This window comes from Pinus tabuliformis, chromosome Q, assembly GCF_031772625.1.
Source record: "Pinus tabuliformis cultivar Carrire ecotype Pingquan chromosome Q, CPIR1, whole genome shotgun sequence".
NCBI classification, from domain to species: Eukaryota; Viridiplantae; Streptophyta; class Pinopsida; order Pinales; family Pinaceae; genus Pinus; species Pinus tabuliformis.
Window position 1 is genome coordinate 1,032,566,563 of NC_142296.1, and position 25,837 is coordinate 1,032,592,399.

The following is a 25,837-nucleotide window of genomic DNA, read 5'->3' on the forward strand; positions in this document are numbered from 1 at the left end:
GTACCGTCGTCACAAGACTGTCATTCCCCCTCCTCGGATGGGCAGGCATACAACCTCCGATTCTCATTCTGAAGATGTCAGCTTATCAAGGAATCTCTTTTTCACTAATTCATATGAGGCCCGAAGCTCACAGGTTCATTCTCAAAAGTGTCCGGAGTCTCCTTACAGGGCGGAACACAAGAGCCCTCGCTCTCCCAAGGCGCACAATGTATCAGCTGCTCTCTCCCCTCCGCTCTTGAATATGTCAGACTTCTATAGTCCCCCCATCCTTGAACAGCAAGAGGAGGCGCCTGTGCCATCTCCGCCAGCCATGAACAAAGTCGATTTCGTTGTGGGATCGCACCCTATTCAAATCTCTTCATCATCCCCCTCCTCTGCAAATCCAAAAGGCAAAGAGATCCTCACGACGCCGACCCCATACAACTCTCCATCAGATTCGCCGGCCAACAGACTTGACAGTGACATAGATCTTCTCCTTCAGCGCCACCCACCCATTCTTGAGCCCCTGACGATCCATAAGCCTTCTTTCCCCTCTATCAGTCCTAATTCTGCTAAAAACATTACTGTTAGAAAGAAGCAAAAAGGGGGCAGCCGCCACTTTAGAGGTCGAAAGACTGTCTCTGAACTGGGGATCTCTGACATGCCTTTGGTCGACGTCCCGATCCAGGAACTTCCTTCCCCACAGCCTCTTAGAGCATGCTTGGCTGGTCAACCCTCCAAATGACCTTTTTAATCTCTTACAACATCAGGGGTATTGGTGCCGCCCCCAAATTTCTGGCGCTAAGGGAGACTCTTGTCTCCGCTCACTCTCACATCATTTTCATACAAGAAACAATGCATTCCTCCACAGCCTCCCTGGCTTTCTTCAGGAAGATGTTTCCCTCTTGGCACATGGTGGCCACAGACGCAGAGGGCTTATCAAGCGGCTTGGTGACTCTTTGGGACCCGCTAAGGGTCAAAGCAAAAGCTTACAAGTGCTCTGCAGGCATCCTCATCTCGGCCTCCATCAGAGGACGTCCTCACATCCTTAATATGCTCAATATATATGCGCCCTACCGGAACCGAGCTCTCTTCTGGGAATCCTTATTTGATTCTGGAATTCTTGATGTTCAATCTCTCTTAATTGCAGGCGATTTTAATCTCACCCTCAACACAAATGAGTGTTGGGGTCAATACAGGAAAAAGGACAGTATGGCTGACACAATGAGACAGGAACTCCTAAATAGGGACCTGGTTGATATTTCTCCCGATTTATTGTCCCCAACATGGAACAACGGTAGGCTTGGCTCGGCATTTATCGCCAAAAGAATCGATAGATTCATTGTAAACTCCAGTATCATTGCACAGTGGGGGATTTCGACGGCGTCGACGGGAAGTGCATCCACATCAGATCATAAGCCCATCTATTTGGCATGGAGGTTTATGTCAAGCACGTCAGGCTACGCCTTCAAGTTTAATAGAGCGCATCTGCTGGACAACTCTTTCAACGAGTTCATTAAATGTTTCTGGGCAAACCTTCATCAATCACAGGAGGCAATATGGCTCACCTTTCGGGAAAAAATTCAGTCTCTTAGAAATGCTACAAAAGACTGGCAGATAAAAAAGCACAAGCAAGATAAAAAGGATCTATATCACATAAACAAGGAAATTGATATCCTTTCCTCCTCTGTCCAATACAGCGGTCTATCGATGGACAAAAAAACTCTCCTCTGGTCACTGGGGAAAAAAAACAAGCCCTTCTGCAAAAAGAGGAAGTCCTTTGGAGGCTCAAGAGCAGAGCCACCTGGTTGAAGGAGGGCGACCGTAACACGCGGTTTTTTCACAATTTTGAAAATGGGCGCAGAGCTAAAAATTCTATTTGGAAGATCGAGGACGGAAATGGAGGTTTTCTTTTCACACAGCAGGACATCTCAGCTGAGGCCACTAGGTTTTTCAAAGAACAATACAAAAGACAGGGGAGTGATATCTCAGACATGATGTGGGCAGTCGACCACCTGCCGAACATGTTTGATGACAACAAAAATGAGGAGTTCTTCAGACCTGTTACGGAAGGTGAGCTTTGGGACACCATCAAGAGCTTCAAAAAAGATAAAAGCCCAGGGCCCGATGGCTGGCCCATTGAATTTTTTTCCCATTTCTATGATCTTTTCAAAACAGGTTTGTTGGGCATGGTAGAGGCCTCCCGCTCCTCGGGTCACATTAATGGTGCCCTCTCGGCCACCTTCATCGCCCTTATCCCCAAGAAGGCCAAATCGACTTCATTTGGGGATTACAGGCCGATTGCTCTATGCAACTCCCTCTACAAGATTACCTCTAAAATCATCGCTGAGCGCATGAAGAAAGTTCTAAACTCTTTTATCACCAAGGAGCAACATGCATTCCTCAAGGGCAGACTTATCCTGGACGCTGTAGCCATGGCTCAAGAATGTCTTTTCTCCATCTGCTCCAAAAACACGGATGCCGCTGCTCTTAAAATTGACTTGAAAAAGGCTTTTGATTGCGTGGACTGGGGTTTCCTCAGAATTCTCCTCGCAAAAATTGGTTTACAGCCACAGGGTATTAACTGGATTATGGCTTGCGTTGAGAGCGTCAATTTCTCTGTTATCATCAATGGTTCTCCTTCAACCTTCTTCAAAGCAGAGAGGGGGCTCCGCCAGGGATGCCCCCTCTCCCCCCTTCTCTTCATTTTGGTCATGGACTGCCTCAGCACCCACATCAATTCAGCTGTCTCTGAAGGAAGATGCAAGCCTGTAAAATTATGTAAGGACATCACTCTCACTCAAAATCTCTTTGTTGATGATATCTTGATCTTCGCTTTACTCTGCAAATCCACCTGGGCCTGCTTATTTGTAATTCTTCAGAAGTTCCATTCGGCCACGGGATTGGCCATAAATAAATCTAAGACTATTCTATTTCATAATGGAACAAACCCACACATTGCTCATTGGATAGCTGATCGATTTGGTATAAATCTAGCGCCGCTTAGTGAGGGTTTCACCTATCTGGGCTTCCGATTAAAAGCAAAGGGGTATGGCGTTCGTGACTGGAACTGGATTATCGACCGCTTCTACAACAAAATATCAAGCTGGGAAATGCGCTTTCTCTCCCTCGCTGGTAGATTCATATTGGTTCAAACAGTGCTCTCCCAACTGGCTGTATTTTGGAGTCATCTCTTTCTTCTGCCCGCATCTGTTACAAACAAAATGAAGTCTTTGGCTGCTAACTTTATGTGGGGCGGCCGCACATATCATTCTAAATTCCACCTCGTCAATATGGATTCCATTACGAGACCAAGGAAAACAGGTGGTTGGGGCCTCTTGCACATGAGATCTTTTGGAAAAGCGCTCCTTTGCAAATCTCTTCACCGAGGCATATATGGCAACAATCCATGGAGCTCCTTCATCAGGCAGAAATATCTCAAAGGTCGGAATATAGCTTACTGGCACAGGAGATCCTCTCTTGGCATCAGGCATGGCTCCACTATTTGGCTGAACTTCAGGAAGATACAATCTTTTTTCTTGCAGAATCTGAGATGGTCTATCGTTACAGGCGAGAATGTCCTCATTGCCATTGATCCCACCCAGCACAGACTTGAATCCTCCATCCCCCCAGCTCTTCTTGCCTTTTTCCACTCAAAGGGCCTTTTCACCTGGAACAAGCTCATTGAGACGTGGTCCTCAAATCAGCCAATCTGGAAAAATGAAGACCAACTAGGCCTTCCCCCTCCCCTCTGCCCCCTTTGGCTTTCCGTCATAAACAGCTTCTCTCACAAAGGTATCTCCCAATCTGGTACAAAGGACGAGCTGGTATGGTCATTTGTGAAGCCCTCCCTCCCTCTCACTGTCAAAAACCTCTACTCTCTCCTCTCATCCACCCTCCCGCCATCTTTTCCGACCTTCCCCTCCAAGCTCTGGAAAGCTCCCTGCCCTCTTAAAGCGATCCTCTTCTCATGGCTTCTCTTCTCAAACAAGAACCTCACTTGGGAGGTCCTCCAAAAAAAAGGATGGTTCGGTCCGAGCAGGTGTCACCTATGCTCAGCACAGCAAGAAACAAACTTCCACATGTTTTTCGAGTGTGCTGCCTCTTCTACAATCTGGTACGAGCTCTCTCTCACTTATGGTTTCTCTCATCGGTCTTTTCCTTCTGTACAGGATGGCTTCTTCTGGTGGAGCTCACAGTGCCCAACCTGGCGTGCCCTCTTCATCCTTACTTGCTGGTTCATCTGGAATTGGAGGAATCAACGTGTCTTCCAGAACACCTGCCAGCCTCTACACTCCATTTTGATCTCTATTGCGGGCTTCTTGCCCCCATCGGATTAGTTTCGATTCTCTCTACAGGTGGTTTCTCTCCTATTCTGTTCCTAAGGTTCTGTTACTCTACAGGCGGTTTCTCTACTGATCTGATCCTATCTTCCTGTATTTCTGCGCCAACTGGGCCATCACATATCTTTTTTTTTGTCATTTGCTGGACCCATATATGGTTATTTATCGGGTTACATCTACACTTCTGAAAAGAACAATCCCAAGTCACATGTCTTTTTGTGGCCTCTGCAGCCCTTCATTACAGGTTTCTCTCCGTCCTCCTCACGGGGGCCATATCATGTCTTATAATGCTCTTCTCCATCTGCTAAATGTCTCCTTTGAGACATCTGTAATGCTGTCTGTTATATTATCTTAATATAATTTATCTTGATTTTTTCCTCTGAAAAAAAAAAAAGCATACAAAAACACAGTGACGTAAAAGATTTACATCTCTTTTTTAATACATTGATGAAGATGATGACCGCTGATTGAAAGCATTAAAAAAACACAGCTGCGTAAAAAATTTATATCTTTTTTTTAATTACCAGCGTAAAATTAGCATCCCCACCATATAGCTCCCATCACTATTTATGAAAAACCAATGTGAAGACAGCTTCTCCATTGCATCCACACAGCGTAGAAATCCATTCTACTCATTTGAAGTTCGGTTTACGTACTTTACTTTTAGAATCGCAATTCCAGTTGACAGTCTACATTCAATATTTCTGTTATTGAAAGGAAGCCTCATGTATATACCATTCTTGGCAATTTCTTCTATTTTGCAATCGACGCCAATTATTCCCCGTACTCATTCCCATCCATACCATTCATTCTCTCATCTAATTCCACCAATTTATAGGCGCCTTGACTATCCTATTATTCATCAGATTCCTTTAACAAAACCTACCAGTTCCCAAGATCTTGAGAATTGCTTTCGTTATGGATAGTTTACCTTCTGCTAATTCTGGCAAACAAGCAACAATTCTATTTAATTTAATTGGTTCACTATTCATTACCAGTTTTCGTTCTGTTACATCACAGATTGACTTTATCTTTACCAGAATTATAAAAAAGATTGAATTTATAGATGTGAACTCCCTCCTTGCAGGTTGCTAGTTTTTGTACTATCAGGCAAATGCTGAATATGGATGACTTGCATTTTGTGTCAAGAAAGCAAAAAGCACAGTTTAAACTGAAGTCACATATTGGTCCTTATATCATCAACACCAGAGCAGCAACAAAGTAATCAGATGAGTTACTAAAGAAGATTAAATTCAAGCTAAGTTTCACACGGTCTTATGATCCATTAGGGATAATTTCAAAATTAAGAGTTGAGCAGAAGACCACACCGTGTGCACATACACGTGACATACACCTAGACGAGAAATAGAGCAGTATGTCAATCAATAGGAGTGGATGGAGAATACACTGCAAGAGGATGAAGAGAAAATTATCAGTTAGGCATCTCTACAAACACCTATTTCAAAGGACAAAGAAGCTAAAAGATCCAAGGAAAATATGTCTCGTAAAGATTTAGGTTCCCAAGCTGCAGACTTTAATGTTTTCAGGAAAAGAAAGAAGACAAATCCTAAGGAAAATACTAAGACTGATACTATAAATAATGCTTAGACAAATAATCAAGAGGAATCATTAGAAGAAAAGGGCTCACAGGAGAAAGCTACAGTTGTTTTAATAGGTCTTCCCACCACTTCCTTCTCACACATTGAAGAGACAACAGAGTCACCTATATCTTCTACATCCCATATTGCAACACAACAAAACATTTTTGCAAGATATAGAGAGATTAAGAAGAATGAAGGATTGAAGGTTACAACATACTCAGAATTTTGGAAGCATACTTCTACTACTCAACACATATTGTTGTTTACACTTGACACAGAGAAGGGACAATTTCAATTAGCCTTCTTGGAACCTACAGTTCCAGTCCCTAAAGGTGCAGAAGACTACAAAGCCTCTATCTTTTCTTTTGATACCAAGAAGATTCATGCAATCGATCAGATTGACTTGCATAAATAGGCTGGTGAAATGATATACTCAACATTAACAAGTTTAGCCATGGCAACCTCCAAGTTGCAGGCCTCTCTAAACAACATGCATTCACAACTAAAGATAGAGTGAATGTCATCCTTAGCCAAAGACACGAGAAACAAAGTTCATGATGGTTTGGTGATTAAACTAGGATATAATCCTAGTGACATCAAAGCAGCTGAGGAGATGATTAAAAACAAAAACGCTGATATTCAAGCTCTGAGAAAGCATCTCAAGCTTCCAACCACAGAGCACCCACAGACTAAAGAAATCACTCAACTAGAGGTAGAGAAAGAAAATTTGTTCAAGTTGATAGTTGAATAGAACATTGAAATTCAAAAAATGGAGACAGACATGGAGGCACTTTTGAAAGAAAAAGAATTGTTGGTAGCTACAAATACAACAAAACAATAGCTAATACAACAAACATCAACAATGACCTCAACAGAAAGGGAAGAAATATCCACTGCAGATTCTTCTGAAAAGTTAGTGAAAGCTCTGGGAGATTTATCATTAACCAACCAAGAAAATGAAAGATTGTTAGCATCATTGAAAGGAATGGAGGAAAATAAGATCAAATATGACAATGCTTATTTAACAAGTGTGCAAAAAAATTGCAAGCTTACTCAACAGATTAGAAAGTATGAAAATTAGTCATTAACAACACAAATGTAGGCAGAGGCCAAGCAAAGCATATGGCATAAAACTAAGGAAAATATCATAGAGTTGTGGTCATCATTCTAGATTATATTTGAGCAGGAGGAACTAATACAAAATGTGAAAGCAACACTTGAAAGAACAAAAGCTGAAATTGAACATAGGCCCGCAAAAGAACACATAATTATCAAGACACTGAACTCCAAGACTAGGGATGAGCTCGAAGAACTTCAAATTCATGACAGAACTTGCACAATCATGGAAGTGAAAAGATCTCTAACAAAGACGAACCTGATGATACAACTCGAAAACTAGTACAAAGGGTTAGAACTATAAGTAAAGAGGTTTAACAGAAAATTTAATTTGTTGCAGGATAAAGGCTTCCACCTTTGAGAACTTCTAATGGAAAATTGATTCCATTAGAGAAATACCAGCAAAAGTTGTGTAATATAGTTGTAGAGACATCCATATTTGCCGAAGTGATAGGAATAATAAGTGGAGAAGGTCTCATGGAAGGCCTACCATATGACCTCTTCATTCAGCATGAAATCCATCATTTGTTTCTCAAAAAACCAACTTCTCAAACATATATACAAGTGGATGAAAGATTTCGAAATATGGTAAATTTATCTATTCCTTGTGAAGAAATATGGGATACACTGTTGGATCTCGTTGAGTAAAATAAAACAAAAAGCCTACAGGTTAGGAGCAGTCTAACAGAAGGAGCAAAAATGTAGCTACAGTCAACAAGAACACTCCTCTAAGTGTGAATAGAATATCTGAATTAGTCCAGGATTGCTATCATTTAGTTCTAATTTACAATAATGATATCATGAGAGATATATTACAATTGATAGTAGAAGCCCTTCAGGAGCTTAACAACATCATGCTTCCTACCTTTCAGAAGCAACTCAGTATATTAGAACTCATGGCAGAGTTTATCTTTGGCACATTGATGCTGAATCTGGAATGTGAAAACTTGATCTTTCAGGTGTTCCAGAACTTTTAGACCAGCATTACATCAACTCATCCAAACAGTGTCAAAATGAGCATGCAAAAGGTTATGTCCTTATTTTTTGAAGGAGATGTCGACATCTGCAAGATACTAAGGTCCAAATGTTGACCATTTGGAGAAAGGAACTAATTGTATCACCAATCACCTATGATCTAGTGGAGAAGTTGGTCATACAAAAATAAAAATTTCTTAGAAGGGTGCTGACTAAGAAGGAGCTTAAAACAATTGATTGAGGAAGCAAGAACAAAGGTAGTAAAATTTGCAACAAGTATGAACTAAGAAGGAGAGGACTATGCTTTATATGCAAGGGACCTTGGGAACTTAACCATTTATGTCCAAGGTGATAGGGAGGAGGCAACAAGGACAGAACAAGAGGAGATTCCTTCAGATAATGGGGAGTCTTCTATAGTTGATTTTCAAGATAGTGAGTAACAGTGTGATATTATTCAGGGAGACTTGTAGGATGGCAAGAATTTGGAAGTACATGAGGAAATTATACCTAATGGTATTGATGAGGTAGAATCCTATATAACTGAGTCCATAGGTCTCCATGGGGATGTCCACAAAGAATATGAGCATTCAAGTATACATAACAGTCCACCAGTGTACCTATGTTCGAAAATTGGAGAAGATGAACAACATATTGTCTTCACAGATGGAGGAGGCCAGAAAAACTTGAGTGAGGAGATAGTAGTATTGAACCAACATGATGAGCATGATCATGACGAGAAGCATGACAGACATAATGTGCCAAATGAACCATTCCTAGAGAGTCAGTCAAAGGCTCAAGTTAAAGTTGTGGTCGTGGGGCTTTCAATGCAAACAGGTATAGAGACATTCAACATGGCACCAGAATCACTAGTAGAGGACTTTCTAGGAATGATCATGCATTTCAAGACAAATATTATGATGTTGAAGCAAAGAGTCTGGACAACCCGAGACACTATCTTACAGGAGAACATAAAAATTGAAGAACTCATAGAGGTATGTGTCGATTCAATGACCAAACTGTCCAGTGTAGAGGAACATCTCATGTCCCTCACAACGCATAAGGAGGAATACAATTGGGAGTTCGAGATCAACCCTCTACAAGAGTACATAGATAGGGCTTGCGGCACCACCAAACCATATTTATACATCAGGGAGAGCAGGATAGAATTCTACAAATGGATCGTGTTGGGTGGTCGGGTGGAGCATCATGAGTTGAGCATTAGGCAACATCAACATGGTAGACTTATTTGATGTGCAGGTATTCATACATTATATCCTTTTCACGAGATGGATTGGCAAGAGATTATGAGTTGGAACTTTATCGGTAGGATAATCTTAGCCAAGAGCATATTGTAGCATGGGCGATTAAGCATGGGCAATTAAGCATGGGCAACGATGGACGACTGAGATGGTATCATAACCCACAGGTCTCAAGACTTAGGTGGCATTGAGATCTAGGAGAATCCGTTGGAGGCAGGACTGGCCAAAGAATTGTTTGGGATGCAGGTGAATCTATCATGGGAAGGATTGGCTGGAGGATTGTTTGGGATAGAGGTATTAAAGGATCCATTTAGGATCTTTTAGCATGGAGGCATGGAATAGCACACTAGGTTGTATGGGATCATGGTGGATTGCTTGAGGAGAAGCAATCTTTGTGCGAGATGTTTTGTAATATTCCATTTTCTGGATATGGTGAAAATGGACAGAATCTACCCATGGTATATACTGTGGTATTTTCCCATGGTATTTTCCTTCACTTTTTGAGAAAATAATAAAATAAGGTTTCTATAGAGTTCATCAAGCCTATAAAAAGAGATAGGAGCTAGGCATTGGGACCATCTTGAGTCTATCTCTATTATTGTGTTTTTGGATCCATCCAGGGTCTCTTTGATGAGCAGTGTTGCACGCTATTGCAGGGGCCTCGATATTATTGTATGTACATGTATTATTTTCTTCAGTTAATAATATAAATAAGGATGTACTATTTTCTTCAGTTAATAATATAAATAAGGGCTACATTTCTTTTAGATCCCTCGTGTTCTGTGTTTATGTTTGGCTTTTCAGTGTTTCCATGAGAACACTAAAATATTCCGAACATGTTAATTATTTAGCCATTTGGAATCTTACAATACAATATTTAACAAAAAAAAAACAAATAAAAATGATTATTACATTGACTAATATATCATATGACCTATATATTAATATTATATAATATTTTTTTAATGCTGATTCTGAAATATTTAATAATTTTTTAAATAAAAAAATTACAATCATTATAATAATATATTATTATGATTCCAATATATCTTTCTAATTGAATTTAGTTGGGAAGAATAACTTGCTAATTAAATTGAGTTGAATTGGGTTTAGTTGGGAAAATAAATTGAGAATAAAATTTAGTAAAAAAAAATCAATCCTTTTTTCAAAGCAACTAACTATATGTATAATTAGACATTATTATATTAAAATATAATAAATTATGATGCCAAGGTCATCGGTTTAGAAATTTTGTGCCCAAAAATCCAGTGATGTTAAGGGTTGGTGTGGCACAGGCCAAGTGAGATCCCTTAGTGATTTTGATGTCTTAGATGCCATTGGGTCTTCGTGTTATAATCTCTAATAAACTCAAACCACTTGCAAAACAAAAAAATATAATAAATTATAAATAATTAAATTAAGACTTTGATAATAAATACAATATATTCCACCATCTAATATTCACTTAATTGCAAAGGAAAAATATAAAACAAATGACATGAATAAGTTTTATTCACCCCAAACACAAGCTTCAAAAAGGAGTTGTCTTTAGTGGACTTTTTCAAAGCCTTTCCAGTAGGTTTTCCCAGTCTAATTTCTTTAAAATCCTGCAGAAATTTATTGAAATTACAATCTTGATGGGTAATCTTGCATAATAGAAGTGCCCTAGGAGTTTTTAAGGGTGTTGAATCCATATACACAATTAAAAAACCAATTTAAATAACAGAAATCAAAATTTCACCACAAATTTTTCTACTAGATTCTAACAATAAAATGTCAAAAAAATCACACTAAAAACGACTCCTTTCCAAAATAACTCATTGTCATTAACCGTTGTCATGTGATACGAAGGCTTCTGGCTTCTGCATCTGATTTGGTTTCAAGGTTTTAACTATTTTTTTCATTGGCACAGGATGGAATCTGTACACGTGTAGCTTTCAGAATTTTCACAGAATCGAATATTCGGACTGATGTGGGCGAACATCCACCAATCGATCACAGCCCAAACGATACCAAATTTAATTAAAACTTCGTGCCAAATTTTAAAACAGCACGACATAACACACAAATCGCTGTTCCAGAACCGTGATGAATAAAAAGCCATGTTCGCATCTATTTTACTGTGATGAATGTTTTCTTCCTTTATGAAAATCGTGTTGCTTCTACATCATTTATTTATAATATTTTTGACAGTAACATCGGGAGACAAATGACACGAAATCAAAAGCTCAAATTCTCACAATATTCTGAGACGACCCGCGCCACAATCTATACTGCGAAGATCACAATGTGGAATACATTTTAGTGTACCTTTTCCATTAAAAGCCACAAATTTTAGGTTAATTATGTTTATTAAGAAAATGTTATTATTTTTTTTACTGTTTTTTTTTTAATCTATAAAAGAATAGTGACAATTTTTTTATATTTCTAGTTAATCTATATAAAAGAATAGTGAAAAAAATAAATACATTTCTAACTTAACGAGAAATAAGTGTTGCAATTAAGTAAATTGTCCAAATTAATCTTTATTTAAATTACTCATTAAAATTTATGACATACAACTTATAAATTTACACATCAAATTTATGACATACAACTTATGTTACAGTCAAATACATTCAAAATGCTAAAAAAAGAAGAAGAGTGAAATACATTCAAAATGCTGAAAAAAAGTTGTGGAACTTCAGGTCTGATTTTCAGGTAGCGATGTAGCTGATCAGAAAGAAAAATCGTCCATCCTGTGATGCTTGATTCCAGCCACAGTTTTCCGCCTTTAGCATCAGTGTTTTTTCTTTTCAGGGTGGTTTAAGAGTAAAAGTTTTTTTTTGTCTAGAAAAGGTTGATTTTTTGGCAGATTTTTGGTTTAACCATGTTGGATTTAAAAAAATCAACTTGTAAAATTCTAGAATTTGAAGGATACGGAATCTCAGGTTGGATTTAAAGGAGGTTGAGGGCTGGGGCTAGGTGAATGACGTGCTGGAGGTGGAGGGTTTGGCTCTTACTACTAGAAGACCATATTCTGCTGATTAACCGATTTCGGCAATGGGTTCTTTATACCCAAGCAGATTGATTCGTCTAAAAAAATTCAAGTTGTCAAATTGTAGAATTTGAAGGACACGAATCTATTTTTAATATTAAAATTTTGATTTTGCAATTTAAAATTACCACATTCCCATTAAAAAAATAAAAATTGTCTGGTCTTTCCTTGGCCACACGAAGTGATGGGTGACACATGAACAACTTGGAACATTATTGATTGGAAGACATGGGCACAGCAGTCGAGGACGGATGATGGATATTGTAGCATTATTTGTTGGAGGACATCAGCACAACAATCGAAGGAGGAGGACATCAGCACAGCAATCGAATGAGGACATCCCCTTCTTTGTTGGAAGTCATCAACACAGCAGTCAAGGATGGAGGACACCTGCAGACCACTACCCATAATTGTCTGCAACTTTCCATTGCTTCTGTGATCTAATTCCATTCCATCAATTTTATAGAGGCCTGAATCGCATATTCATCAGATTCCTTAACAAAGCCTACCGGTTACCAAGATCTTGAGGATTGTTTCCGTTATGGATACTTTATTTTCTGATAATTCTAGCAAACAACCAACCATTCTATTTAATTTCATCGCTTCACTATTCATTACCAGTTTTCATTCTGTTACATCACAGATGGACTCATATGCATGCAATAATGCATCTACTTTTGCTGATGGAAGTAACATATCTAAACAAGACTGTTCAATCTGTTCACAGAAAGCACATGTTTGCGGAAGCGGCGTAGGCGGTCGAGTATGGCTCGATAACTGCTTCGTCCGATGCGAGAAGTATAGCTTCTTTTCAAAGGTAGACACCCACGGGAACTATCTGATGAACGTCAACGATATTAATACAGGTAGTCTATATAAGTTTAGGGCCACCACTTCAAATCTCATTTCCAACCTGTCCGATAAAGCTTATAATGATCCTGGAAGCAAAGGATTCGCTGAAGGATCGGCTACATATTCTGTTAATGGCAGCATTTACAGCGTAGTTCAGTGTTGGAGAGATATATCCATGAACGACTGCAAGTCATGTCTGCAATTGGCAAGAAAAAACCTCTACAAATGCTGTTCTCTGAAGCGAGGAGCTCAAGCACTGTTGGGAAGCTGCAGGGTCCGATACGAAATATACCCTTTCTATGGGCCAAACCCTCCCATAGGACTTGCCCAGTCTCCTGCGGCGAGTGGAATTTCACCAAGCACGTCAAGTAATGTACATAAAATCTCTTTGTGCTGAATTCATATTTATGATTTGCACCTTACTTCTTTTGTTGCATCTCTTGTAAAATAACATTACAGATCTGGCGTACAGAAGGTTCCCCTGCAAAAACATTACCCATAACATTGGGGATTGTTGGAGGCGTGATTCTAGCGTTAATGGTCTGTCTGTTTGCCATTAGGAGCAAACTGTATTGTGCCATTTCACGGGGGCATGCACAGACGGAAGGTAGAATCCGCAATTTTGACCCATGGGCTATCCAATAAAACTGCAATCGACTTAAGAAACAGTTAACTTTGCGCTATCCAATAAAACTAGATTCTTTATATTCACTTTTTCTTCTGAACAGAAATGCCTCACAATTACGAGACAGAGTTGACAATACTCCAGCAGAAGCAAATTCTTTTCAGCTTAGAAGCACTCAGAGAAGCAACGGATAATTTTGATGAAAAGAACAAGGTTGGACAGGGAGGCTTTGGCCATGTATACAAGGTATGTATTTATGTACCCATTGCCTTAAAACCATGAAATTGTATGACATGACATGATCTTTGAGAGAGAGGATAGAGGAAGAATGGGTTTTGTTGATAGGTTTTTCTTGATGTGGTTGGTTGGTGTAGGGATTAACCAGAGATGGAAAAGAAATAGCAGTGAAGAAATTGTGTATAAGATCTCGGCAGGGCAAGCAAGAATTTATGAATGAGGTGAAGCTTTTGGCCATTCACCACCGAAATCTTGTGAAGCTGCTTGGGTGTTGTGTCGAGGGACAAGAAAGATTACTTGTTTACGAATATTTGCGAAACAAGAGTCTTGACACTTTTCTGTTTGGTATGTCGTTTTGGATATTTTTTTGTTGAGGGGGCGATAATAATTCTCGAGTAAATTTAACGAGTTTGATTATTTGAATGTTTTCAAATTTGTTATTCTTGAAATACAAATACAGATCCAGAGAAGAAGAGACATCTCGATTGGAAAAAGCGTCATAACATCATAATGGGAATAGCTCGTGGTCTTCTTTATCTGCACGAAGATTCTCACATGCGAATCATTCATAGAGACATTAAAGCAAATAACATTTTGCTGGATGAGGAATTGAATGCGAAGATAGCAGACTTCGGGTTAGCAAAACTCTTTCCTGAAGACGAAACTCATATCCAAACAAGCGTTGCAGGGACATAGTATGAATATTTCCCTCTATCCTTCCTCTAATCCAATTGATTGATAGAACATACATGCAATTGTGCGATATTTAGCACCCCACTCATTTGAATGGTTTGTGAATGGAGTATGCAGCGGTTACATGGCGCCAGAATACGCAATGAGGGGAAAGCTATCGGTGAAAGCTGATGTGTATAGCTTTGGAGTGTTAGTCCTGGAGATCGTTAGTGGAAGGAAGAGCAGTGACCTAAAATTTCCCAATGAAGCCCAAAGCTTATTAGAATGGGTAACACTTCCACTTCATCAACCGGTGGTTTGCCATGGAGATGTTAAGTAACCATTAATTTACCTTTGAAAATGTGATACATGCAGGCATGGAGATTATACAAGCAAGAGCGTCTTCTGGATATGGTAGATTCTGGTGTAAGGGGTTCATGTCGGCAGGAGGAAGCATTAAGATGCATTCACGTTGGGCTTGTATGCACACAGGCTGATCCGGGCATCCGCCCTGCTATCTCTAATGCGGTACTCATGATCTCCAGCTCTTCTGTGACATTGCCGGATCCGAAAAAGCCCGCGTTTGTGGAAAGTAGTGAGAGCAGCTACGCAGGATCCACAGCCGTCAGCTGTCAACAGTAACGGTCATCCGCTACCGCATCATCTATGTCATCTGCCTCCACACAAAATCCCCTCCCGGTTCGCTAACGATGTTACATTTACTGTCCATTGGAAACCAGGCGGTTATATAGTCAAAATGTATTCAGAATCTATCCACTCGTAGAGGCAAATTCCAACTCTCAACCACTGGAAACTAGAATGGGCTAGAATAAAGTATTTTGCATAATATACAAAGTTGAGATATAATTTCCCTGTAAAATTTATGATCAAGGAATTCAAAATGTTCATATTTACCAAACAAGTGCTAATAATTATTAAAATATAAGAAATTGTCTCCAATTCCCGGTACCAAGAAGTAGAATAGAATAATATTTTTCTACAATTTATGGTTCGACGAAATAAAATAATTTGCATTATGTCTTTTATTTTTAATTACCTTACCATGTAATATACTATTTTTTTTTGTTACGGAAAAAAAAAACTCAACATGGAATATGTTATTTTGGTTGTTAGGTGGGGACAACATCTTTAATATTTAATATTACTGCATAGTAAGAATAAAAAATAAAAATCACTCATTCGAATTTGTTAAATGTGATAGTTAGATCGTTATAACCAATATGTTAAATGTGATAGTTATAACGGTGTAACAAGCATTTGTTGCTGGCTTTGCTTTGGCTTTGGAGTAGTGAAAATTACCATTTGAATTTAATTTACAAATTTTGGAATCATATAATTTTATGGTCTGTTTTAATGTAAATCAATAAAAAATTAAATTATATATTTTATTAAATTAAAATGAATAAATATATAAAAAAATAAATAAAAAATAAATTCTTTTTTTTTCTTTAAAAATTTATATATTTAGGCCGATAGGCCTTCCTATTGAAACAGAGTTTCGTCGAAGGTTGACACCTGGCATCCATATTCGACGGGCTTCTGTTTATTCTCAGTGCCGAAAACTTCAAGGTTTCCGTCCGTTTGGTAACATCTGTCGTGATTTCACCGAGAACTTCCTGCTTTCTCTGACTCCGACCTCACATCTCTACACCGCCTTTGACCAGATTCCCTATGAACCCTTCGCTATATTAACAGATACGAGGGATCTACCAGCTCTCCAACCAACCCCCACCTCATTCTTTCTTCACCACTGATCTCGCCTTTGCTCTGTTCAGAGGTTTCAACAGTCTCGCCTGCCATGGCTCGCGTCCTCGCCATTGTTCTGAGCACTTTGTTTTTGCTGGCCGTATCTGTATCTGCTGCCAGGTCGTTTGAAGAAACGGGGTATATTGATATGGTCACTGACAAGATCCAGAACCTGGAGTCCAATTTCGTTAAAATCTTGGGAACCAATCCCAAGTCTCTACAGTTTGCGGAGTTCGCTGTCAGGTCTGTGATGTGATTTATTCAAATGGTTCTGATAGCTGAGATCTCTTCTTATCTTATCTGTGTCTGATTGGGTTTTCTAGCTTTGTGTTAGAATCGCATTCATGGCCGCCTTGTAGCATGTACTGTTGCAATATGAATGGGAATAGATAGTTATGTATGGGGGTATTGAAGAGGTCGGTTAAAAATTGCATTCAGTGAAAGTTTGTAATACTTTTCTTTCAATCTTGTGCAGATATGGCAAGAGGTACGATTCTGTCCATCAGCTTGTGCATAGATTCAATGTTTTTGTGAAGAACGTGGAGTTGGATTGGTTGCTCAGCATCTCGGTTATTGAAAGAATCACAGGGACAGGGAGGAGGCATTGGTTTAAATGGGTAAGTGGACGATAAAAATTGAGTGAAACCCACTTATTTCAATTAACCTTCTCCTGATCTCCATTGAGAAAGAAGAGTAACTGCTGTGTATGTTGTTGTAGCAGGTGGTCTATTTCTGTATGTAATGTGAGCGGGGTACACATCCCCGGCCTCACCATCTCCTGCTTGCTTTTCACTTTTTGTTGTTAATTGGGACTGCCTGTCTGTACTTCTTAACTTGATGGGGCGAGGAAGGTATCATTCATTCAATCTGATTAGATAAGATTATACCAACCTCTTTGCAAGCGGGACGGGTACCCATCCAAGAGGTTATATGATCATATTAATGCAAGCAGTTTTACATTGAGGGCTTTTACACAGGTCCAGTTTTTATGAGGGCCAGTAGAGTCCAAATAAAATCAATGCAATACCCAATATACAAACCCCATAATATCTGCGGGCTGTCAGGTGCAGAATCCCTACAGTGAATCTCCTGCTTGGCATTGGCCACGAGTCCATGGACTCAACATTCTTACTGGGTTTGGATTGGTCAAAGCCCTATGAGATGCTGTTTATTTGTTTTTAATATCCACTTCGCAGTCAAGTTGTCTTGGTATTGATAGTTCAAGGCTTAAAACCAGTTTTCGCAGTGCTACATGCCATCATATGTATGGGATTCTGTTTGGGCTCTGGGGTGAATAATCTGCTGAGAGATGGTCCTATAACATAGTTGAGAAATGTTCTTGTAAGCTTGGGTTATAAACACCATTGCAGGTCTCTGGATTGAAGGACTTATCTGTTTAGAGACCTGAGTTCGTTTACATGGGCATATCTTTCTCAAGGTCCAGTGCAGATCCGATTTTAAATATAATTTGTGTATTCTGGGTTCTCTAAAGTATAACAAGAGTTTTTATTTTTGCTTTTCTGACGTGTTCACACAGTGATTGATCCACATGTACTAGTCTAAATTTTAAACTCTTTGTTGGGCCTCACCCTTGTCTATCTTAACTAATCTAATGTTTTTCTTCTTGATATCCTGCCTCTCTTTTCTATTAGTATCTCAATCTCTATTCCTTCATCCTTTATTGTTGTGGGTCAAAGGCTGGCCTAAGAATGAGATGAATGTTTTTCCAGTTGGGTCCGGTGTGGGACTGTTGCAGCTGCTTCTGGAGTTTACCAGAAAGAGGAGCTTGGTAAAAATGTCTGCTCCAACGGGTTTGAAGAGAAAATGTATTCAAAAAGTAGACAATGTAGAAGAAGTAAAAGACTTTTCTATTTTAGATCTACCTGAATTGGCACTGGAAGGCATATTAAGCAGGCTTTCACCTGCCAGCCTATGTAACATGGCATGTGTTTGCGGAGATCTAAGGGAGAGGTGTAGGAGCAATCACCTGTGGGAACCTCGTTTGAAAGCAAAATGGGGGAAGGTTATTGGTCCTGCAGCCTACCGTGAATGGCAATGGACTGTTACAATGAGTAATGAGACAGGGGTGTTAGATGGCTGCAAAGTTAACGCCTGGTTGAGGTCCCTGTCTTGCATTTGGCAATTTTCGTGGTTGAGATTACGGCCAGAGATTAACAAAGGAGGCAAAAGCGGCCCACCCAGTGATTCAGTGATGGCGTGGTATCTGGCACTTGAAAGTGGTAAATTTTGGTTTCCAGCTCAGGTGTACAATCGCGAGGTAGGTACCAAAATTCTGTAAATAGCCTCTTGGCCTGAGGCAAGGAATTCTGAGGGCTGGGAATGAATGACAAAATGTTGCTGGTTGCTTGCTAAATTATCAAAATATAAGGCCACTGTTTCTAATTATCTTACAAAATTATAAGGTCAATATAGATTTTCTTGTGAAGCTTGGTGCCTTGTACAAGTAGTCACATGCCTTTTTAAACCTTACCAATAATAATGACAAACATAGTTGTATTTTTTGCTAGATTTCATTTAAATTTGCTTGATTTCAATGATTTCTGGAGAAATAGTGGGTTTTAAGGAAAACATGAGACAGGTATTAGAATGATATATGAGTTGGCCTAATTCATGATGATTTCATTTTGTGCAGCGTGGACATGTTGGGTTTATGCTATCTTGTTACGACGCAGAGCTTAGTTATGATAGCAAAACCGATACTTTCAAGGCCAGGTATGTTAAATATATCTTTTTGAATTTTTTTCATTATATTTGCACTCTTGGAAATGGCATTTTTCTTAAACCCTGTTAAATCCTGGAAGGATATAACTACAATTTTTATTTATTTTTAATACTAGCAGCTTATAAAATGACATGGCTTGTGTACACCCTCTTCTTTTGCAATACCCATTTCTTCATTTCTTTGGTCAACTTCATTGGTTCCCCATTTTCTTGTGTTTTACTTTTGACTATTTAACATAAAGGATAAGGAACATAACCCCTGGAGACGCTATGTACCTTCTTTCAATATCGGCATTACAGCACGAAAATCTTCAGCTACAGAGAGTCAATTAAGGGCTTTGACTGCATTAGCAAGAGGACCACCATTAACAGCACTTCCACTTTAGTACAAACCCAGAATTGCCGCATTAACACTACCCAGAGCTCTAAAATGAGTGGGTGAATGCTTTATCACGGTCCAGAGGAGCAAGCTTGCTGGGTTTTGAAGTTTGAACCTGGGTCAACATTGCAGCAAGCCCTCCAATTTGCCGCTAACCTAAGACGGATGGAACTCACTTTGAAATTTTGTTCTTGATTCTTAGTTCTAGTTGACTTCTCAGGATATTGCCAGCAGGGAGTATTTGCATGAATGCATCAAAATTTAAGGGTTTCCTTTTGCAGGTATCCACCACATGGTCATCGAAAAATTGTTGTTGAGGAAGGAGTACAGTGGGACAGGCTGCGAGCACCTCCAGTGGACACACCTGCCCATGATCTTCACCCATCTGTTTGTTTGAATGTTCTATGTCCTGGAGATCATGTTGAGATACAGTGGAGAAGGAACAAGGAATTGCCATATGGTACGTGTAGCTTTTATACATTTTATGGACTAAAGTCCTGGATTTTGTGCACAAGTGGCTGTTTTATTATATCTTGTAATTATTCTTATGTTGATCAGTAGTCGAAGTGAACCCTCTAGATAAGTACTTTGTTAATGCTTCAATTGATATCCTCTTATGCTTGGAAAATACATGATGAATATTTTGGAAATAATCTTTCATCCATTGTTGCTTTTTTTACTTGGCAGGATGGTGGTATGGGGTTGTGGGCCATTCAGATTATTGTGACAGAGATAGTCGCCACTGCCAATGTCATTTAGATGGTGAGAATCCTCCTCCATATGTTAAGAATCGTAAGATGATATCTATTCGTTGTACGCGTCATATATTTATTTAGTAATATAATGAAGCACTCGCAAACACACAAAATAGTTTCTTTTAACCACACAATGCGATTGCTACGGATAATGTTGGAATCCTGGACTTGAGTAAATTTTTTCAACACATCTATTTATAATGTGATTCAAAATGAAGCCTTCCATAAATCTTTGTCTGATCTGTTAGTCATGCAATCATTTTTCCCTTTGAAATTTCTGTCTTGCAGTACAATGATTTTGCAAATTAATCCAGGCTTTCAATGGGTATAAAAATCAAAGATATTGTTTTTTGCTTAATTAATAAGTTTGTTATATAATAATAGCATAGAGGAAGGGCCACCAGACTTTTGGGAGGAGAAAGGAAAATGGATGAAGATAAAATCTAGGGCATCTGAAAGAAACAATAACAAAGAGGTTTTTGTTCAAGAACAAGTTGAAGACAGTATTTTTCTACTAAAGATATTGCAACGGGGCTCTGCTTTCCAAACCCAAAAACATCTGATTTGCTAGTAAAATACATTTAGATTAGAATATAGATCGAGGCCTGGCAATTCTCTTTGAATTGCCACTTCAAATCCATTAAACAGAGCCATTCAGAGACAATCTATTTTCTCACTGTATTTGCATTTGAATCTAGATCAAGGCCTGCCAATTCTCTTTGAATTACTATGTTTAATCTGTTAAATGGAAAGTTGTTCACACTTGAAACGTATTGCTGAGACTGCTGACAACAGGGCCAAATCATAATTAATCTCTCTAGATGTTCCTTATTTGTAAGCTTCTGTGGTGGTCAGAATTTGAAGAAACCGTGTCTGGAACTTGATCCACAGTTTCCATTTGAAGTCGTTGTTTCGAGTCCAGAACAGGATCCATCATTAGGACATGAAGGTTGAGAGAAAGAGGAAAGGGGAAGATGTATAAAGCATAGGTCATCGATCCTTCTCTCTATTTTTATTTTCAATTTTTCAAGTACACGAATCTCATGCCAAGTCTCCCTTTCCGTGCAGGGTAATGATCCTTTTTTGTAAGCTTCATGCGAAGATGTGTTTTAGCTGAGCTTCACAAAGAAATTGTGTTGCACATGGATCTTAGCCCACCACATTGTTGCTATTTGTTGTCATATTTCATTATTTATATTATGATCATTCAATCTTTATGGCCAACCCTTAGTTCAGACTCGAGGAACTTTGGCTCTGAAGTCAGGTCTCTGCAAACAATTGCAAAGCACAGATTGTATTAAATGTTAGAGTAATAGACCACTGTCATATCTGGTTGATGTTTTGAGTAATAGCCCACACCCACTTTCATCCATTTTTCCAGTTACAAGTGCACTTGATGGTTCAATGCTTTCTTCTTACATGTTTTTGAATAGCCTTGGAGATGTGAAGCCTATTCTTACTCTCAGAGTGCTGATATGCAAGCAAGCTGCAATGTAAACTGGTCTAGCAAGGAATATATGGAAAAGTTTCCTGTATGAAAAATTGTAGCCTTTTACCTTCCACCAGAGCTTTCTTCCCTGCTTCTGGGATGTGTAAATTGGAAGCACACTAAATATATGATAGAAGAATTAAGTGGAATCCATTCAATGCAAAGACACTAAATCTATGATATAACTGGTTGAACTGCCCCCTTGGGCTAGATAGTTATGTAGGATTTGAGAGCATGCTTAGTAAGAACCGTGACATATTGGTAATTAGAAGCAAAAGAGATACAATAGGATGTGGATTGCTCTAGAGTCTAGATCAGCATTGAATAACTGTATTCTGTTTATTCTCTCTAATTGATGGGGGAAGCCTGCTATTTGTGGCACTTGATATGCAAGGAAGTCTACTTATTGTATAGCAACAGAGTTTCCATGTTCCAACTTCATTGAATTTGTCTGCTTGCAGACACCAGGTGTTTCTTCTTTTGTTTTGGCCAGTTGCTACTTCCAGACTAAGTAGCCTGTGTGCTCAATGAGCTCCCTTGACACTTGAATTTGTATCAGAATGATAAAATTGCCGAATGTTCACTGCTTGGACGGATTGCTGGGACTTTTCCGTGAGATCTGAAAATAATTCATCAAAAAGCCTTCTATGCCTTCCAATTTCAATCAACTTTACTATTGCTGATGAAATATTTTCCCCAGATTAATGACTGTAAATGATTGTGACAGTTAGTTTCTGAAGAATTTAGAAAATATTCACATGTATAATGTTGTGTAAAAAAGTTATAGTATAAAGAAAATGAATAAATATAATTGAAATAATTAAATTATATTTAAAGAATTAAAAATAAGGTTGTGACAGTTAGTTTCTGAAGAATTTAGAAGGTGCTACTTTGAACGCAGGCAAACCCAAGAAGGGTTCGATAGTAGCAGTATTTGGCCTGGGGGCTGTTGGGCTTGCTGTAAGTACTAATAACAAGTGCCCTCTTTATGTTCCACTGTATGCATATTAGTATATGTTGCAGTTTTAAAGTCCTCAAACCTTTTTCTAGGGACTATTCTGTTCACTTCCCCTACCTGCATTTTCATTGGGACCAATATGATGAGGGTATAGTTTAATTATATGTTAGCCTTCTGACCCGAGTTTAACTACGCAGGCTTGTGAAGGTGCAAGAATTGCAGGAGCTGCTCGAATAATTGGAATCGATTTCAATAATGAGAGATATGAATGAGGTAATTGTATATTTCCCACTTCGATTATTGGAAAATCTGTGTACATATGTTGATATGTTGACTTGTAGAATTGCCTTTTTAACCCTTTCTTGTAACCTTTCCTTTCTCAGCAAAACAATTTGGAGTAACGGAATTTATAAACCCCTAAAGAGTACGAAAAACCTATTCAGCAGGTACGTTGAGCTGCCCAAAATGATCATCAAACTCTCTCCCAGATCAGAGTATTGGTTGCTTTTGACTAGTGTGGTACTTTAGTACTTAGGTGGGGGAGATTTTAAGTTTTCGCATGGAGTGCACTCATTCACCATCCATTCAAAGCAGTGTAGACTCTTAATTTCCAAACACTTATAAAAAATGTTTACAGGTAATTGCGGGAAAAACTGATGGAGGGGTGGACTGCAGCGTCGAATGCACAGGGAGTATTGAGGCCATGGTTCAAGCTTTGGAATGCTGCCATGATGTACTAGCTCTTGGTTTCCTTTGGTTTAAGATACATCAATCATTTCAATTCTAAGCTGTAGCTTTAAAGTTTAAACTGATTGCTTCGATTTAATTAAGAAAATGCAGGCAATGCATATGTTTGATATCAGAGTTCTGTTTTTGCAGGGTTGGGGTGTAGCCGTTTTAACAGGGGTCCCTCGTTCAGACGCAGTCTTTAAAACGAATCCTGTAAACTTTCTGAGCGAGAAAACGTTGAAAGGAACCTTCTTTGGAAATTATAAGCCTCATACTGATTTGCTAGGCCTTGTAGAGATGTATTTGAATGGGGTAAGACTTCATAACATAGTTGTAACATCTTATTCAAACCATAATTGTAGATAATACTGTGTGGTCATATTTCCTAGTTTTTTTTTGTCCGTACCATGACGGGAGCAATCTATGCTTATCATATCTAATTAGAGTTATAATTACGGTTTTAATCTTTCCTTCCTTGATTGTTAAATTTGCAGGAGCTTGAACTGGATAAATTTGTTACACACAAGGTTTCTTTTGCTGACATGAACAAGGCATTTGATCACATGCTTAAAGGAGAGGGTCTGAGAACTGTAATTAAAGTCATCCAGGATTAGTGACAAATATGAACACAGTTGGAATATCTCCAATGTTATGAAGGCATGCTGAACTATTTCAAACTGTTATGTAATTAATGTCGTGGCTTTTATGTGTAACTATGGTATGCAATTAAAGTCCTGGAAAGCATGTAAACAGTTATAATAATTTTAGGGTAAGTATGATGTTTAAGTTTTGACACTGCTTCCAAAACAACCATCCAAAGGGTCATTACTATAATAGCTTGATTAGAAATAGATTGAATGAGAAGGTCCAGATGGGGTATTCAATCATCTCCATCCATCTGTTCTGCATCCTCAGTGCTTACTTGAACATTATATCAGCCTTCATATTTATCCCTTGCAGACATGCTGAAAAGATAATGACATGGAATTTTTCCTTGCTTCTCTGATTCCGTCCAATGATGGGCCAGCTGCAAATTTTCCTGATTCAAATTTCCATTTGACCTCTCTGCAATGTGTTTGGAATCTCTTATCACCTGTAAACAATTTAAACCTTTCTCTATTGCTATTTTCAGAATCTACCAAAAAGCATAAAGTTCTGCTCTGTTGTTTGATCCATCTCCTACAGCTCTGCTTTGAAACTGATCTCGTAATTGTCTCTTAAAGTAATGCCTCATGATCCACAATAGCTGGGATTACCTTGACAAGCCTCGTTGAAATAACTCCACACTATTGTTATATATATATCTGGGGATCTTAGTATTATTTGTTTCTTTTCCTTTAAAGGTGGCTGTGTCCCTTAATATGCATATCTATTCTTGTGTCAAACTTGATTAGTAATAACATCTTTGTTTTGAATTCTTTTCATTTCTTGCTAGCCAAATAGCTTAAGTCACTGTACAAGGACAGTCTGATGCCCACATGTAGTTAATACAGAATGTATTTTGAAAACTAGGATTTAGCTTTGTAGTGCTTGAATCATCATTTCATGTTGGTTTTCATTTGTTAGTAGCCAGATCATTTCTCTTACAATATGATTGTAATATCTTTTGTTTCTCTTCTGTGGGAAATTTTGTACAGGAGTTCAAACAATGTATATAAATAGAAAGATGCAGAAAATGACACTCAAATTTTGTACTCAGAATTATGACAAGAAAGCCCCTGCTGGGTTTGTGAGGAAAGAGAGCTTCAACACCAGTTCTGTCTCCAACCGCCAAGATGATCAGTACGCTACTAACATGTTTAGTGAAGAATTTCTGCTATTCTCTTGTAATCTATAGGCCCCCAAAGCTCCTCATAGATGAGAATATTTGCAGGATGTTAATATTGTTGTAAGTTTGTAGTAGTTGTGGAATGACTTACTTTTGTGCTGCTTCTCATCTTCAACAACAAGAGTTTCTGTGGTGAATAAGCAGAATCCATGTCATGCCTTGTGAAGCAGCTCTCCACTGTGATAACGTTCTTTGTAATGTCTCTGATAAATCCTTTAGACTTCTATTTCATTCTGTAATATGATGGGATTCACTCTACAAGATTAGGGGATTCACTCTACAGAGTCCATGTCATACCTTCTGAATCAGCTCTCCACTTATGTTAATTTTCTCTGTAATGACCCTAATAAATCCTATATAATGAGATTTCATTTTGTAATATGATGGGATTTCACTCTACAAGATTGGTTTCAGTTTTACTTGTATTGTGGTATATGAAATTTCTCAGTTTTACTTGTAATAGGATGGGATTTCATTCTGTAATATCATGGGAT

The 25,837-nt window shown here is 38.6% G+C and overlaps 3 protein-coding genes across 5 annotated transcripts; all 3 read left to right on the forward strand.

Moving 5' to 3' along the window:
* Positions 1-1,973: 1,973 nt before the first annotated feature.
* On the forward strand, positions 1,974-15,364 carry LOC149223017 (uncharacterized). Its single transcript, XM_089387749.1, has 10 exons — positions 1,974-2,052; positions 2,158-3,806; positions 8,485-9,006; positions 12,954-13,535; positions 13,622-13,769; positions 13,891-14,033; positions 14,162-14,369; positions 14,485-14,719; positions 14,835-14,985; positions 15,072-15,364. Exons 1-10 carry the CDS (start codon positions 1,974-1,976, stop codon positions 15,336-15,338), a joined length of 3,984 nt encoding a protein of 1,327 aa, XP_089243875.1. The 3' UTR covers positions 15,339-15,364.
* Positions 15,365-16,418: 1,054 nt separating this feature from the next.
* On the forward strand, positions 16,419-17,510 carry LOC149223018 (thiol protease aleurain-like). Its single transcript, XM_089385718.1, has 3 exons — positions 16,419-16,706; positions 16,939-17,080; positions 17,185-17,510. Exons 1-3 carry the CDS (start codon positions 16,516-16,518, stop codon positions 17,203-17,205), a joined length of 354 nt encoding a protein of 117 aa, XP_089241844.1. The 5' UTR covers positions 16,419-16,515; the 3' UTR covers positions 17,206-17,510.
* Positions 17,511-17,652: 142 nt separating this feature from the next.
* Positions 17,653-23,775, forward strand: LOC149223019 (F-box protein At2g32560-like). 3 transcript variants are annotated; one of them, XM_089385715.1, is made up of 9 exons: positions 17,653-18,741; positions 19,117-19,196; positions 19,866-20,044; positions 20,272-20,346; positions 22,730-22,788; positions 22,984-23,059; positions 23,170-23,232; positions 23,424-23,519; positions 23,666-23,775. In XM_089385715.1, the coding sequence occupies exons 1-6, from the start codon at positions 18,076-18,078 to the stop codon at positions 23,056-23,058; spliced, it is 1,134 nt and encodes a 377-aa protein (XP_089241841.1). In that variant the 5' UTR covers positions 17,653-18,075; the 3' UTR covers position 23,059; positions 23,170-23,232; positions 23,424-23,519; positions 23,666-23,775. The 3 variants fall into 3 exon arrangements, with proteins under 3 accessions (XP_089241841.1, XP_089241842.1, XP_089241843.1); XM_089385716.1 differs by lacking the exon at positions 23,424-23,519; XM_089385717.1 differs by lacking the exon at positions 22,730-22,788.
* The last annotated feature ends 2,062 nt before the right edge of the window (positions 23,776-25,837 follow it).

Bases quoted from the DNA above. Each gene is read 5' to 3' on its own strand.
- LOC149223017 (XM_089387749.1), top strand. From the start codon at position 1,974: ATGATGTGGGCAGTCGACCACCTGCCGAACATGTTTGATGACAACAAA. The intron at 2,053-2,157 runs GTGAGCTTTGGG...TTTTCAAAACAG, and splicing joins CTTCAGACCTGTTACGGAAG to GTTTGTTGGGCATGGTAGAG. The intron at 14,986-15,071 runs GTAACACTTCCA...TGATACATGCAG, and splicing joins CCCAAAGCTTATTAGAATGG to GCATGGAGATTATACAAGCA.
- LOC149223018 (XM_089385718.1), top strand. From the start codon at position 16,516: ATGGCTCGCGTCCTCGCCATTGTTCTGAGCACTTTGTTTTTGCTGGCC. The intron at 16,707-16,938 runs GTCTGTGATGTG...AATCTTGTGCAG, and splicing joins TTTGCGGAGTTCGCTGTCAG to ATATGGCAAGAGGTACGATT. The intron at 17,081-17,184 runs GTAAGTGGACGA...TTGTTGTAGCAG, and splicing joins GGAGGCATTGGTTTAAATGG to GTGGTCTATTTCTGTATGTA.
- LOC149223019 (XM_089385715.1), top strand. From the start codon at position 18,076: ATGTTTTTCTTCTTGATATCCTGCCTCTCTTTTCTATTAGTATCTCAA. The intron at 20,045-20,271 runs GTACGTGTAGCT...TTTACTTGGCAG, and splicing joins GAACAAGGAATTGCCATATG to GATGGTGGTATGGGGTTGTG. The intron at 22,789-22,983 runs GTAAGTACTAAT...TTAACTACGCAG, and splicing joins TGGGGGCTGTTGGGCTTGCT to GCTTGTGAAGGTGCAAGAAT.